The 17,242-nt window shown below is 34.3% G+C and overlaps 1 protein-coding gene across 1 annotated transcript in view; it reads right to left on the bottom strand.

Moving 5' to 3' along the window:
- The window catches only part of LOC309844991 (diacylglycerol kinase beta), a gene marked incomplete at its 3' end in the record, with an annotated part of 308,686 nt that overhangs the window by 57,598 nt on the left and 233,846 nt on the right, over positions 1-17,242 (bottom strand). Inside the window, exon 14 of the mRNA XM_082692421.1 lies at positions 2,181-2,213. Within this exon, the coding sequence (XP_082548547.1) occupies positions 2,181-2,213 (33 nt within the window). The remainder of the gene's footprint in view (positions 1-2,180; positions 2,214-17,242) is intronic.

The following is a 17,242-nucleotide window of genomic DNA, read 5'->3' as shown; positions in this document are numbered from 1 at the left end:
TTCTTAAGTATGGGCTTGGACGCTAGATCCCAGCTTTGTCTCTTACTTGCTGTGCAAACTTGGGCAAATTATTTACTATCTTTAAGCCTTCACTTAATTCATCTATAACATGAGGAGGTTTGTGTGATGATAAATTGAGAAAATGCAGATAAAAATACTGGCATAAAATAGGCACTCATTAAATTGCAGTGATTTTTTAAAATGTAAAAAAGGTATATTGTTATATGTTATCATTAAGTTATCTTGTATATGCTGCTTAAGACCACAGGAGTTAAAGATGGATGTTTGAAAGAAATTCATTTACTTTGTAGCACTTTATGTGCTGACTAGATCACCATAACTGGGAATAAGTGGTTTAATGATCCAGGTAGGGTATTGTGGGGCCAATGGGAGGCAAAAAATTAGACAGAATGACAGCTAGTCTCAAGTACCCAGAAGTACTACTCACCAACTACACCTGGAGATACAATTTGCAACTTGATCCCCAAGTCCTGGTTTTCACACATCACACATGCTGTGAATATTTTCTCTTGGGGTAATTTCATACCCAGTATAAACCACTTACAATAGTTCTGTTCTAGAAATCCTGATTGGAAGAACTGAAATTTAGGAATGAGAAGGCCCTTGTCAAAAATCTTTTACTGTGGGCTACTTACCGGTGCTATGGTAGTGACTTTATAAATATGTGTTTTCATACATACCTCAGAGGATGGTGAAAAGTCTAAGTTAATATAAATCAATATATCTTGCCAGAAAAAAAAAAAATCAGTGTAGGAAGACTTCTGATTACTTTGCAGAAGAAATATTTTTTTAAGCAAACGAGAAAAGCGTATTATGAAAACTTTAATTTTGGTTTATTTATCTACCTATATGATATAGATTATACAGCTGAATATGGGAGACCTACGGAGATTAACAAGTCTAAAAAGAAAACTTTAAATCCCAAATACAGTGCCTATTCACTTGATGGGCTATGATGGGGCAAAAATAAACTCAAACCCCTGAATATACAAAGTTTATTATCTTACACTTAAATAATTAAACTAAGTGATAAACTTTCCAAGTACTTTTGTTGCTTAAGTATGCAATTCAACATTTTTATTTTTATAATGAGTATGATAATAGTGGTATCAATGGACTTAAAGCATACAAAATAGTTTAATACTTCTCTTAGAAGCATTATTTTTCAAGCGTATCTCCAGTATATTTTTAAGTATATCTCTGATTACAAAATGAACTTTTAAAAAAGTTTCATGAGGCAGTCTACACTGGTTCAAAAACTTTTTAGGGGGCAGGGGAGAGAGATTAATACATTTTTTTGCAATTATATGTTTTCCTCTAAAAAAATTCATAGTCTTATATAGTATCCATATATTATAAATAATACTTTCCCTAAGCAAGTGAATTCAAATATTAATCTTAAATTACTTAAATTTAAATTATTTAAATTTAAATTTAAATAAAGATTAAATTATTTAATCTTAAAATTCAATTTTAAGAGAAATAATACCATTTGAACATATCCTTTAAAGATAAAAACAATCGAATAGGACAGGGTCACTGGAAAATGTGGAGGCTTCACTTTGTTAATGCAAAGGTAAAGCTAACACATTACTGAAAATAAATGGTGTGGCAATGCCCACATTTATTTTCAAAATAAAAAAGTCATTTATTCTGTCACTGTATTTTCTTCCAATGACTTTCTACATAATGTCATATGCTAAGTGATAAATGCAGACGTACTCTTTTTAAAGTGACAGACGATTCAAAGTGAACAAGAGTTTCTCAACCTACTATCACTGAAAACTGTATTTTAATGGCACAGAGGATTGAACTGTTTGGGTTTTCTGTAAGGTATTTACATTTTTACTTGATAAATAGGAATGATGTTATCCTTATATGCAGGGCAAAACTCTTTGCAAAGTAACTTTCATTTTTCTCTGTACACTGTTTTACATAACTTTTGCTTTCCTAATGTTTGTCACATAAGTAGACTGGAACAGTTTCAAGTCTATCCCATCACGAAAATATCAAGGTCCCCAATTCCAAATACCATCATATGAGGCAAAATAAGCTATACAAACTAATATTAGTACATCACTGATATAGCCACAAATGTTCTTCCTAACATGAGATATATAATAACCTACAATTTTTTTTTTTTTTTTTTGCTTACGCACCTCAGGGACTGAAACTCCTGAAGTGGGCAGATTCTGTTGAAAAAGAGAAGTTCATATTAAAGCTGAAAAAAACAAAAGTCAAACTGAAAACAAAGGCCAATGAAGGTTCTTATATCACTATTCTCCTGTGAAATAAGTGGATAAATATAAAACGCATTTCCTTGTCATGTTTATTCTGTATTTAATTTCATTAAATACATGAAGAAATATCTTTTCACAAAGTGAGGAATGCTCCAAAAGAGAGTGGGTTATATTGTGAATTACTTATCCAAAATGCAATTTCATCACCCAAAGCAGACTGATCAACATCCTTGGCCGTCTTCACAAACCTCTCTGAGACAACCTGGTGGTATTACATTGATATTTTGCAATAAGATCTCATCTCCAAGTTCCATTATCCTTCATAAACCATTCCTACTAATTTGTTAAGTTGCCCAATTACCCGTCCCACTTTTCCATTTTCCAGTCCAACTCTCATTCCTTCCTAAAAATATTCAGTGTCTTTTTGATGGAGACATAGCTTATGGTGTTGGTTTTATTTTGTGCTTTTTCTGGAAATAAGAAAAAAATTCCATTAGTATCAGTAAAAAGTAAGAATACTATTAAATATGTAGAAAAGTTTTACTTGAGAGTAATTAGAAAAAAACAAAACAAAACAAAAGAGATGAGGTTAAATACACTGAAGCTGGTCTTCGTGAGAGTGCATCTTCAATTATCCACCACCCCTCCTTTTCTGAGTCACAGTGGAAAGCTTTTTTTCTGGCAAGAAACAGAAAAAAAGGTTACCAAATTCCAAAAGTCTATGGGACTCAGAACAAATCTGGAAAATTGTTGACAAATCACACACATAGTACTAGCCAAAGTTTTCCTATGGTGGGTTGTGTGTGGTGAGGAGAAGTATGAAACCTGAATGTGAAGCTGGGAGTACTTAGACACTTATGTGTCTCTGAAAAGGAGGGAGTGGTCAGCATTTTCATTTCCTCCCTAGAATTGAGCTCTGTGAAGGCAAATCTGAATGGAAGTCCAAGATGGGTCTGAACAATCAGAGAACACAGTTATCTGTGGACTTCCTTATGCTGTATACTGAGATCGATGAAGAAGCAGGCAACTTTGCAGCGACTCAGCATAGAAATGGACCAGAAAGATCAAATGCACCCAAAAGTGGATCAGAAAAAGGAGTCTAGGGCAGCCCTTGAGAAAATTAAAGGGTCCAGGAATGCAACTCGATTTCGAAGATATTTTTATAAGTTTAAAAAATGTTGCAGCTGCACATTTTTCATCAAAGGAAGTCATCAAGTCTGGGAGGATGTACTCGGGTTGACTATCCCATAACAGGAGAACCTTATGGAAGTAATTGCTATTTCTCAGATGGATTGAAACTTAATGGAACTTTTCTTGAAAGCTTTCTGATTTCAGTAATGCTCTGGACTTCTGAGTCCAAGTCAATCTACATAGCACGTGGGGTAATGGGTGGTGGGAAGAACGTGCTAGCGTCAATCTAGGTCACCTCAAATTTTCTGTCAGCTTTCGTATTTTTCTTTCTCAGCTCTTAGTTCAAACTTAGATCTGAATAAACATTTTAAAACATGAATATTGTTCTTCCAACCTTATTATAATATACAAATGTTTCTTCTCCCTCCAATTCAGTTTAAGCATCTTATTTTATGATGCCTTATCCTGTCCTACGCCATGAGTCCAGGAAAGTCCAGAGAATCTCAAGCAACCAAACTAGGATGTTCGTCAAACTGTCTCCATGGCATGATCACAGATGCTTTTGACTTTGGGAAGAATGAATGCTCACCATATATACGTGTGTACAGAGCAGTGCAATGGAAAGCCAAGTGACGATTATAGTTGTGGAAATGGTTCAGAAAAATAACCAAGCATAATGCAAAAATCTCAAACAGATACTGTCCACCTCAACGCAACCACCAAAAAAATCTATAAAAGACATTTTTGACATACTTTTAAGCATTTGAATAAAGACAGTTAATGACTGATACTATGGAATTATTGTTAATATTCCTAGGTATGATAATAGTATGGTAGTTGTATAGAAAACTGTCCTTAATCTTGGAAAATGCCTGCTGACCTATTTAGAGATGTAGTGTCATACTATCTGCAATCTATCTGCAAAAGGTTGAACATAAAATATATATATTTCTGCATGTATGATGGCAAAATAATAATATAGGCTGGGGATATATTGGATTCATGTGTCCTGATGTCACAAAAAGCAAAAACCATGCCAACTCAGATAATAAAAACCCCTTTTAAGTTATTCTCCCTCCAAAAGAGACTGTAGGATGAAATTAAATCCTGGCTGGCACTTTGCTACCACCTGTTCGGAGAACTAGTACCATACAGATATTGGTGTCTGCGGGCTTCTTCCTGCTTAAGGTAGTAGGGTTACTGGTCATCTACCGAGAATGAATGATGTTGGCAGAGAGAGATAGCGATATAAGAAAGCAAGGAAATAGTAGAGTTTGTCACTACCTCTCTGAGGATGGGAAAGCAGCTGACAAAGAATGAGTAACAGAATCAAGCAAAATTCAGAGCAAGTGGGGCTAGAAGTCATAAATATGTAAGAAAGCCACCAGCTCAGGAAATTTCTCCAGCAACACTTTGACGTCTGAGAGCAACACTAAAAATTCATTCCAAGAATAGAAGTGATGAAACAATGTATATACAAGCTCACTTACAATCAAGATATGTAGGCAAAGAGTGTATATTAAATGAACATGCCCATCAGTGGCTTACCCTCAAGTTACTATAAGAAAACTATGGTATCTGGTAAAAGATAAACAAGCAACTCATTAGAGAACAAATTCAGATATTATGTTACGTCAACTATACCCTTCTGTATATGACTTTCAAATATCAAGGATGAACAGAGTAAATGTTTTAGTTTTTTGAAAATTATCATGAGTGTGTAATTCTAAATGTAATATATTTTTAATCAGAATTAATACAGGAACTGTATATTTGTATTTAATCAAATGTGAGGTGTGACTACGGAGGAATGTGATTGATTTTATTTAATCAGTATCACTTTAATATTAAACAGAATACACAGTACAGATAATTAGTTTAAAAGATGCATTTGTCTTCAGGGCACTTATTAAGTTCAACCTAATACCAAAGAATTTTTAAAAATCCTATTACTCTAAAGTATTGAGATCTCTCTTGTCCTCATAGTTTCTAACATGTAATCATTTTAAATTGACAATTTAATCCAAATTGTCATAGGACAAAGAAAAATCTTTGGTGAAGAGATTGTTGGGAGGTTTGAGTTAAAAATATAGAAAGAGCATAATATTCACATTAAGAGGGTCATTAGTTATTTCAAGACTAAAGTAAAATGAACAGAATTATATGCTATACCTATATAGGAATTTTTATTTTTTTAAATTGTTTTTATGTTTATCATCTCATTTAATCCTCCTCTAAGCCAAGATATTCCACTTCTTAGACTGAGAAACTGAAAATCAGAAAGATCAGATACCCAGCCCAAGAAAATAAAGGTAATGACAGAATCCAAATACAGTACTTCCCTTTCTCAGGCTCCATTTATTCAAACAACAAGTTCAATAAGAATTTTTTTCTAACTTTTCTATCCATGTCTCTATTTTTTTAAGTGATTTGATAGTATTGTATGGAGCACTGGGTATGGTACATAAACAATGAATTTTAGAACACTGAAAAAATAAAATAAAAATAATCAAATTATCTTAAGACAGTGAACACAGGAAGGATTTAGAGACTACAATATACATCTGTTCTGCCTGAAAAAGAGGCTTGAATGTCAATATGGAGTAATTTAACATAATAATTTCTAGTACTGTGTTAATCTGAAGTGGTCAAATAAAGCTACTCTACATAGCTCTTTCCTTATATGCAATTGGATATCCCTGGCCTCAGAAAACAACGGAGGGAAAGTAAAGCTAGATTGGGAAAAGATCAATTATCGTCCTATTATGGTACCTGTCAGTCTGAAGGGGAGAAGCTGTTCTCTCACACTTGATGATAAAATGTATCAAGGGCTTCCCTACCATCTCTCCCATAGTGAATAAACACATTTGATTTTGGTGAATTTTACTGTCCCATTCCAGATTCATAATTTGTTTAACCTTTTATGATTTTGCAGGTCCTTAAGTGTGTATACCACACATTTGAACACAATATAAATTTTATTTTTTTAAAGGTTTTATTTATTTATTTGAGAGAGAGACAGAAAGAGCACAAGCAGGAGAGGCAGAGGGAGAGTAGACTCCCTGCTGAGCTGGGAGCCTGCCATGAGACTTAATCTGAGGAGAGGACGTGGATAGCATGACCTGAGGCAAAGGCAGACGCTTAACCATCTGAACCACCCAGATGCCCCACAAAACAAATTTTAAAAAGGAAGTGAGACTGAAATAATTTTTATACTACAAGTAATTTTTTTTAAAAAAGATTTTATTTGTTTATTTGACAGATCACAAGTAGGCAGAGAGGCAGGCAGGGATGGGGGGAGGGGAGCAGACTCCCCACTGAGCAGAGAGCCGATGTGGGGCTCCATCCCAGGACCCTGAGATCATGACCTAAGCTGAAGGCAGAGGATTAACCCACTGAGCCACCCAGGCACCCCAGCCTCAAATAATTTTTATAACCAATGATTATTTCAATGTATGTGGCGAGTCTTTCAATTAGGATTATTAATTTTTTTTTTCAGCAGCACTTTGACATACTTAATTAAAATGGAACTACCAAAAATAAAATATTTTCAAAAACACATATAGGACACCTGGGTGGCTCAGTCTGTTAAGCATCTGCCTTTGGCTCAGAGTCCTGGAATCAAGTACTGGTTCTACTGCATCGGGCTCCTTGCTCAGTGGTGAGCCTGCTTTTCCCTCTGTCTGCCGCTACCCCGTTTGCGCCCACTCACGCATGCTCTCTCTCTCTCTGACAAATAAAGCAAATCTTTAGATAAAGGAAGATACACATAATCTTAATTCAGTGTCCCTTGACTAACCACTTCTCACTTGAGCCAAATTCTTAAGCTTGCACCAAGATAAATTTAATGGTAAGAATATTTTTAATTGAGATAATTTCATTACCCTTATAATTGTAATTGCTCACAAGAATGTCTGATCTTATTTTTGTAAATGTGATTGTTTACACATATTTGCAGAGTTTAGTTCAGAAGATTTTGCACAGAAGGGATTGTGAGGCTCCCTCCTTAATGGCTCCCCCAGTATACATGCATGTTTGTGTCTAGAAAGGAAGGACCCTGAGCCTTCAGGGAAAGTACACCTAGTGTAATGGATATTTGGAAATCAAGGGGCACCAAATGGTAAATGTATCTTTATGAAAATATCCAAGTTTCAAAGATAGATTTCTACATGTAAAAGCAATCAGCAACAACTAAACCGTTCTAATGTTGTTTTTATTGTTACTGTCTTGTATACTTGACTAGCTAGTGAAATAAAACCATTAGAAATGTTATCCTACTTGGTTAGGACTCATAAAATCATCAGAAGCCCATCTGGTTGGTTCTTTTAATTTCTTTTTAGCTCTGAACCATAGTAAGGATTTGTGCATACATACTGGTAAAATAATTTTGCAAAGACCACCTACCTTGTATGCCCCACTCTCTGATATATTCTATTCTTTTCTCTCTTCACTTCTATGTCTCCTCTAATGACTATTTTTTTTTCCATTCCTTCCTGAAATACTGATCTAGATCCCCTAACTGAATTCATGGTTCCCCAATTGTTGGGGAATGCAGCAGGAATACCAAAAATGAGTTTAGAACATGGAATTGGGGTAGGGTGTGTATTGCTCGTGCCACCTGCATGTTGTGTGACTTTAGGTAAATTTCTTCAGTATCGTTCTGCTTCACTTTCCTCACATGTCCAGTGAGCATGCTAACAATTAAAAGGGTATCTAACAAATTTAAGTTTCCAGTAAATAGGAACTATTTTATTAATATTAAAACCTCAAAGATTCTCTTAGCTTTTTCTGCCTGTCTAGGGCTCAGTGAAAAAGGACTAATCACACTTTCTTCATCTGATACTATGTTTGTTGCTTATACGTAGATGGAACCAATGGAACCAGAAGATTTATTTATTCTTTTGTTTATTTATTTATTTATTTTTAATGACACATTTATGTTAGGACTGTTACAGGAGAGAGAAAGAAGGAAAGACGCGGGAGGGCTGAGAAGAGATCTAAGAGCAAAAACAACACAGGAAAAGGAGAGGGGGACAGGAAGAGGCTAAAAAAAAAAAAAAAAAGAAAAGAAAAGAAGAACAAAGTCTTCCTTCTTTGCTATACTCCTCAATCCTCAAATGGACCATGGGCATCAAACGACATCTACCATTTTGAAGATGAATGTCCTTTCATTCAAATAAAACAATGACAATGAGTAAAGGAAGGATGGAAGCTGATATTTAGAGCATGGCTTTAATGTTTATTTGTTTAAGATTTATTCATTTATTTGAGAAAGAGCGAGTGTGCAGCACTCTCCTCTGAGTGGGGAGAGAGGCAGAGAGAGAGGGAAAGAATCCTCAAGCAGACTTCCTGCTGAGAGCAAAGCCTGACCCAGGACTTGATCATGACCTGAGCTGAAATCAAGAGTTGGACGCTTAACTGACTGAGTTCCCAGGCACCCCATGGCTTTGCATTTGTTTGAAGTTTTGCAAAACCCTTAAAAATCAGATTCAACCACCTTCAAAATATATTTCAAGATGAAAGCACATGTCTTACTGACTGTTAATTTGTGTCAGATAATTCTCTAGAACTCTTACTCTACATAAAGGTAATTAATACATACCTAGGTAAGTACGTATGTTAACACATGATTGTTTGTGATGTTTGGGACAGGGATCTGAGTGCAGTTGGTGGTTTTAAATAAAAACGGACTCTTAAAAAAAACCACACCTAATATAATAAATTAATAACTATTGAATTTCATGTGAATAAAATATATCAGTAATACTTCCTGTTTGACTATTCTTTTTCTCAACATGATCTCATTCTCAAAATGTATCACTGTGGCTTTCTAAAATACAGAAAAATCACCGCAGATAGTGAAAGAATATTGATAATAATATTTAGAATTAAAGCATTAGGATGCTAAGTTTTCCTTTTCATCAATCTTGGAAAAGACCTCGAATTAAAAAACAAACAAGTTATAATGAAATTTGTTCTTATCCTTTGCCCCTCTAAATATCCACTGATCTCACACCAAAGCATTTTCTAACTAGGTTAAAGTCCAATTCTGCACTCACATTAGGCTAAGATTCAATTGAGTTAAAATTTTACACTGACTGCCAGTCAACCTTATCATGAACTTTCATTATGTGCATGTAATTAATTGGGTCCAACGAACAATATCAGTACTGAGTTATAGACTCTTTTCCCCCGACCATATAATTAGAATATAATTACCCACAGGATATCAGAATGATGCAAAACCTTTCCTCTAAATGCGCCCTCATTAGGAAACAAGTCTCAATGTACATTTATTCAATCAGTGTGAATTAATTAAAATGTTACTGAAATAAAAGAGGGCAGCAATAAAGAGTATCTGACATCTATTAAGAGACTATCACTTGAGAGCTGCATGCACAGTTTATATTTAAACCCATTTAGCGCAAGTAGGAGCTTGGCCATGTAATGTTACATACATCCAGCATACTAGGAAATCTGAGTAAATGAATCAGCGTGTGTTACTGTTTTTGAAAAGAACATAATACTCGATGCACACAAAATTTGAAAGGGCCTGAGTAGGATTCTAGAGACCCCTTTATTCCCTGATGAGTCCATAAAGATGTTATGATTACGTAGTGGTGGACAGAAATCATGTGTAACTCCAAGCATCCAGAAAAAGAGCTGTTCATCCCACACTTTTCTACTACAAATCTAGCATAATTGTTTTGATATGGCTTAGGTCAGAAAACCTAGACTTACCAAAGAACTAATTTTTTTTAATAAAGAAAATAACCTCCATTATTTAAGGTAGCTCAAGGTATTTCAATAGCGTATTTCCTTTAAGCAGAACATTCACATGCACCCAAGACTATATTCTTTTTAAGAGGAGCCATAATATAACATATTCAGATTATATAAAACATGGGAAAAACAGTAATTGCACAAAGAAGCCAAAGGACGTAACTGCATATTCCACAAGAAGCTGATGCATGGAAGAACATTCTTCTTAATTCTTGGTTTCTCTAGTAGCCGGCATACTGTCATATGCAATAGAAGATTACTGAATAAACTAACAAATCAATAACCCTAATACAAAGGAATACTCACCAGTATTAAAGAATAGTTATCATGAACAGTTAGCAAAAATTTTAAAAAGCTACATGTAATATTTAAAGTAAGATATACAGAGATCTTCAATCTACATTATCACATAATTCCTGTCAGTTTTAGCTTCAGAAGTAGTTTCTGTAAAACTTTGTTCTGATAATCAATATCTGGCATTCATTCTTACGTATAAACAAGCGCCACTTTAAAATGGAAATACCCATGAGCACTAAGATAAATAAAGCTATTTACAAATTACTCCTTTTCATATGCTCTTTAGGAACAAACTCTAATCAGTTCTTATTATTACTTTTTAAAAAAATATATTAACTCCATAAGACCATACATATTTTTAAGTATGATGCATGGTATATTTACAAAACAGTGGAATGTTCTATTCAGGTAGTAGACTGATTTTGGTAGAGACCAACATATGAAAGAAATAATGAACTCATTCTAAGTAAGAAGGAGATTGTTTCACACAGGCGTGCTTTATTTTTAACATAAAAACTTCTGTAGAATTGCAGTGACAAAGACATGCCGCTGCTATGATTTCTTGCTGAAAATGCTGTTATTTGAGTAACTTTGAGTAATCACCACATTAAAAAAAAAATCTTACTAATAGGATAGGAACAATTTTAAAGTTCCATTTCGTAGTAAACATCAATTTTCATTTTCTGAGCTGAGAATGAATATTTATTATATTTTACATGGACTACTGTATTGCTTCAACTGTATTTTTAAAAATCAGACTTTAAATATAATTTGACATCCAGAGAAAAATGTTTTGATTCTCCTCAGAATTCTGAAATGTTCCCTTTAAACTCTCTGCCTGCAATGCCACTTTATTTTAAATATTAGGCATTTCACAGTACCATCTAATGGATATTTTACATAACTACAATAACATAACAATCACAAATTTTCTGAAATTTATTAATAATTATAAAATACTTCAAGTGCCACTTCAGAAACTAAACATAATACTCATTAGACATCTACTAATATTACCTCATCTTCACATACTTTAAACTCAATTTTATTAGCTTATAACAGTAAGATCTAATTGCCATGTGATAGAAATGATTTCTAAGAATAAGCTTCCCTGCCACATACCCATTTTAATATGTTATTGGATATTTATGTCACTGTCGGATGTATTTTCTTCTCGACTCAAGAGAAATTGAAAACTGATGGGGAAAAAACAGACAACTGATTGTTATTCATTAATTCAGTCAATATTTGTTGCTCATCTACTATTTGTCACAATGAATTAGGTGCTAGAGATAAAGAGATCTTCCCTTTTATGTGAGCAATGAGAGTGATGGCAGGGGGGTCAGTGTGCACAGGGAACAGCTTCACAGGAAACAACTCAAGTTCAGCTCCTGGTGTGACCTTGAGGCCTCTGTGGGACATCCAAAAGGCAATTCACAAGGTGAAGCTGAGTATTTGGATCTTGAGAGGTCAGAGAGAACAAGCTTACACAGACAATTTCAAAAGTGGTAGCTGAGGGCACTTGAGTGACTCAGTGGGTTAAGTCTCTGCCTTCGGCTCAGGTCATGGTCTCAGGGTCCTGGGACTGAGCCCCACATTGGGCTCCCTTCTCGGTGGAGAGTCTTTCCCCCTTTCTCTCTGCCTGCCTCTCTGCCTACTTGTGGTCTCTCTCTCTCTCTGTCAAATAAATAAATAAAATCTTTTAAAAAAAGCGGGGGAGGTAGCTGGAGTCATGGAATTGGATGAGATAATCTACAGCAAGCATAATGGCACAAGTATATAGTTAAAAATGGAAATATAATTAAGAGAATAGAAGGAGGGCTAGGAGTTGAGCAATATGGATTCAGTGTGACTGGAGAGGCAGAATAAAATCAAGTAGAAACGTGTGAGGTGAGTGTCATGATACAAGAACAGAGCATCTAAAATACTGTCAATGCTGCAGAGGATTCAAAAAAGAGGATTCTTGGAAAGGGGGTCTAGTGGATGTTTTTGGTACCCCAATGCAGATTCTTTGTCACCTAGCCAGAGAATCTATCCCCAACTGCTATGAGTCTAGACTGTTGAGAATTCCTAATTGTCACATTTTCTGAAGTTATTCTTTACTCCAGGAGCAGGCTGCCTGAGGAGCAAGCACTTAACCTGGAGGAAGCCACAGCTAATGAATAACTGATCTGAGTTAGAAAAAGCCAACCCCTTGTCTTAAGTTAAGAACAGCCTTATGGTATGATTTTATGCCAGAGCTCCCAGGGCTCAGGCCAAGGTTTACTATCTTCTTATAACCACTTTCTTGCACAAAGCCCCCTTCCTCTCCTTCTTCCTCCATTCCATACAGATGGTTTTATAAAGAAACATTCCTCCCTCTATAAATCACAAACATCCAAGCCCCTGGTTCATGCTCTGCTCCTTGGGAAGCCATCCCAAAAGACCATCACTGGATTTGGGATGAATAGCAAGAATAGTCTTCCACACATTTTATAATCAGGAATGAGAATACTGTGAGTTGAGGAGGAAAATCTGACACGGTGAGTGTATCTTCACAGCTGCATATAGTTATGGCTACATTAAGAAGCAGACAAGGTCAGATCCATATACAAATAAAGAAAAACAGAAAATAACAGCCATCCTTCTAGTATGGGTTCAAGGGCAGACATATCACTAAGAGTAGAAACAGAGAAGTTCCAGTGCTGGACTCAGATCATGGTGCTGTCCAGAGCTACCTATCACAAGCATGTTAGGTGACACCTTGTTTGAGGGTTTCAACTGTAAATTAGTGAGTCAATATATTATTACATATTGTGACAAAGGCCATGAAAGGAGGAAAATGGGAAGAAAGAAAAGCAGAAAGTGCTAGAATGAAAAAGAAAGAAAGAAAGAAAGAAAGAAAGAAAGAAAGAAAGAAAGAAAGAAAGAAAGAAAGAAAGAAAAAAAGAAACTGGAGGGATACAGGCATTGGTGACTCAAGGATATTGGAGTAATGGTAACCAAATGGAAGAATTCAAGAATATTTGAGGTTGAGGTGAAACAGGAATAATATTATATGGAATAGAATATGGTGTGGTAAGCTGTATTTCTATAAGATGTGGGTTTCCTTAGGCAAGTAAGGCCAAATAGGTCAAAGCTTCTGTGAGCATTAACAACAGAATTTGAAATGATATATTCTACCACCTAGGCTGGAAGGCAAGGAGTGAGTATGGCAGCCTCAAAGGAACTAAACAATCCTTCTTCTATAGAAAGGGGGAAATGCAGGTTGAACTAAGAAAAAAGGACAAAAGAGTGTCAAAAATCACTGCATTGTGCATGAAATTGGTGTACAGACCAAAAGTTTTAAATGAATCAATTCTTGTTCAGGTTTCACGTTGAAAGTTGAGAATAGAGAAGTTATATTTAATAGTAAAACAGAGAAAAGCATGCATATAAATACTTTATGATCACCGCCACTTCATCTGGAATCATTAAAACCATAGGTTACCTTTGCAAGGTAGAATTTATCCTTAAATGTCTAGTGGTGAAGGGATCTGATTTTAATTGCACTCAAAGTTTAAAAGTTAGAAGACGGAAATTATTTAAAGTATTTATTTCTACTGTAATGCAGTTAGTTCTGGATATTTGCCCTGCCCTAACCCCAATCTTGCTTTGGAGGTTCACATATCTGGGAGCATCTATGCCACGCTCCGTGGTAATCATGTCTTACTGAGTAGAAAATGGATGATCTCTAACTTGTTTTAATTTTTCTTAATTATTGGTAACAGTTAAGTTTTAAAATTATTTTGTAGTTATTTCCATTAATTCTACAAAACAAGGGTTTTTTGTTGTTGTTGTTGTTGTTATAATGCTTGTGTTTGCCTTGATTTATGAGCTTTGGGCTTTACCATTTTTATTTTTATTTTTATTTTTTTCTTTCTTTACCATTTAAAAAATTTTTTTGATTGGTCAGGTCTGTCAACATTTTCTTTAATCCTTTCCTTTTAGGAAAAAGATAAAAAGGCAAAAAAAATCTTTTTAAAGGGCAAAAATAAATCTTTAATCCATGTTTAATTTATTTTGGAATAGGTATAAAGTGGAATTTATCTTATTTGGTTTCCCATATGGCTATGCAGTAATCTCAACACCACCGATTCCCACTATCCCCCTCCAGATTAAAAATATGGCCTCCATCATACACTACTTTACCTCATATTAGTGTACTATGTTTTAGACTTTCTACTAGGTCCTTATAACTTGTAGAGCCACTATGACATTATTTTGATCACTGTGACTTTAATAAGCATAATTTTAAGGTTTGTTAAAAACAAGTCTTTCCTGGGGCACCTGGGTGGCTCAGATGGTTAAACAGCTGCCTTCAGCTCAAGTCATGATGTCAGGGTCCTAGGATCGAGCCTCTTATTGGGCTCCCTACTCCATTTGGAGTCTGCTTCTCCCTCTCTCTCCGCTTCTCTCTCACTTGAGCTTGCTCTCTCTCTAATAAATGAATAAAATCTTTAAAAAAAAAAAAAAGGTATTCCTTACTATTGCTTATGGCTTTATGAATTCATAATGTATTTGTGCATATTTATTCTTCCAGACAAACTGTGGAATCATTTTGCCAAGCAAAAAATAAATAAACATTATATGGGAATTGCATTAAATAGATGAGTGAATTTGAAGAAATGTCAGTTCTTTTTAGCGTAATTTTATTTTCTTCAGTATACTTAGACTTAAGAAAATATTTTAATTTTTTGTTTAGGGATAGCATCTTTGCACTAAACGAGATTTTCTTAATCCACTCCATCAAATCACTGAGGCAGTTCTCTTCAGAAGTTGATTCTGAAGAGACACTGTCTTCAAGAGACACAGTGTCTTCAAAAAGACACTGGTTTCTTTTTGGTTTCTCCTAAGGTATTTTTTTTTTTTCTCTATGTCGTTTCTTAACCTTATAGTTACTCCTTTTAAATCAATATAGTATAAAATAGATGTTTTCTTTAGTATTCTTGATCATGTAAAACAATTGCTGTTAATGTTTTCTTCTGCTCAATATAATAAATCTTCACATATGACATCGATGTAATTTCTAACTACTATGCTTCTTTGTTTTTCCTTATGGCAGAATTACTATTTTATTTTGGCAACAGGTAGACTTCTTTATACTAAAATGCACTTTGGCCATAAGCCATCCATCTGCATTGACAGTTATTATAAAAAAGAGAAACCAAAGGAAACAAACATTACTATGATTATAGCAATATTGTTGAGCCGTTGTGCCCTCTGATACAATTTGGTACGGAAGAAATTAATCTCAGACCTCAGAAACAACAGTAACAACAAAAAGTGTTTCTGCTAAGTGAATGATTTATTTTTATGTTTTGAAGACTGTCGAGACTGTATTCCCCCTCTTTTCATAAGGCTACTAAGAAACTCAGCGACAAATTTGCAAACTACCTCTGTCAACTTTTTTAGGATATTAGTGACGTGAATTTCTAAGACTAATTTGATTTCAGTATACATTTATTGTGTTAGATTGCTGCATATTTATATAAGCTGCTAATGTTATTGGCAGTAAGTTGTAAAATAACTTAATTCATTAACAGATAATTGCATATCCTCACTTTTGAAACAGGTATATAAAAGATATTCTTTACTTTGCTTCCGCCTATTTCCTAGATTTTAGCTATCAAATATTTTTATCCTTCATTACATAATGCTTATTTTTTTGCCTACATGATTTAGATTTCCATCAGATTTTCAATTAATTGAACTCCCAGTTTATGTCGTATCAGTCTTTCATTTTTACTTTTCTATAAATCATGACAAAATTAACAGACTCCAAGTTTGTTTCCTTAAAAAAAAATTATTATAATTTGCTCTGGGTACAGCCACATGTTAGGCATAAAATATCAGAGAAATGTGGAAAAACATCTGTGCAGCCCTATTTAAAAAAAAAAAAACAGACAACTAAAAATAGTATTTTAGAATCCTAACAATAGAACTCTATCATACTCATTTAGGTAGAAACAAATATAATTTGCCACAATATAATGAATTTTTTCTTCTACATTAGACCTTATTTGTAAGTATACATATACTATATTACATACCCTAAGCTAAACGAAGATGGGTTCTTTGGAAACCACTAAAATCAATCTAAGACAATGTAACAGATAAATGGTTCATCTCACAAGTATGGATGATGGGATCATCACTTAGTGTGCAGGGTCTTTTCCCATTTCTTATCCTATGTACCTTTAAAATAAAAATACACGAAGACTCTGTCCATCCAAAATGGATGTACACGTATATTATAAACATCATAGAGTTTTAGTGCTTAAATATGTTCCTCACTGAAATTTGAGTAAAGAAAACCATTGGCAAAAAAATATAGGGATGTTCAGAATTTACTTCTATATATTTTTAAAATAAATAAATAAAAAGCAGCTATCTTTTTATGAATAATAACTTAAAAATGAGTCCGAGTTAGATTTTCAAAGTATGGAAAAAATTAGATTCTTTTTTGCCTATCATTACTATGATGACAATTATGAATTGATCTATAATGAATATTAATTAAATGAATATTAAGTAATGGCACTGATGAAACATTTATTGAGCACTGACAATGGGCTTGTCCCCACTCTTTAGACAAAAAAGAAAATTGCACAGGCATAAACCCATGGTACATTACATAAAGAATTTGAAGAAAATAGATGACTTCAGTAACTGTGGTTAAAGGTTAAAGAGGTAAATGCAAAGAAGGGAGAAGCAGCCGAATTGATGTTAAATAAAAACTGAAGCTCACT

Source organism: Mustela nivalis (genome assembly GCF_964662115.1).
Source record: "Mustela nivalis genome assembly, chromosome: 12".
Taxonomy (NCBI): Eukaryota; Metazoa; Chordata; class Mammalia; order Carnivora; family Mustelidae; genus Mustela; species Mustela nivalis.
Note: the sequence above shows the minus strand (reverse complement) of the source record. Positions and strands in the feature narration are given on the sequence as shown.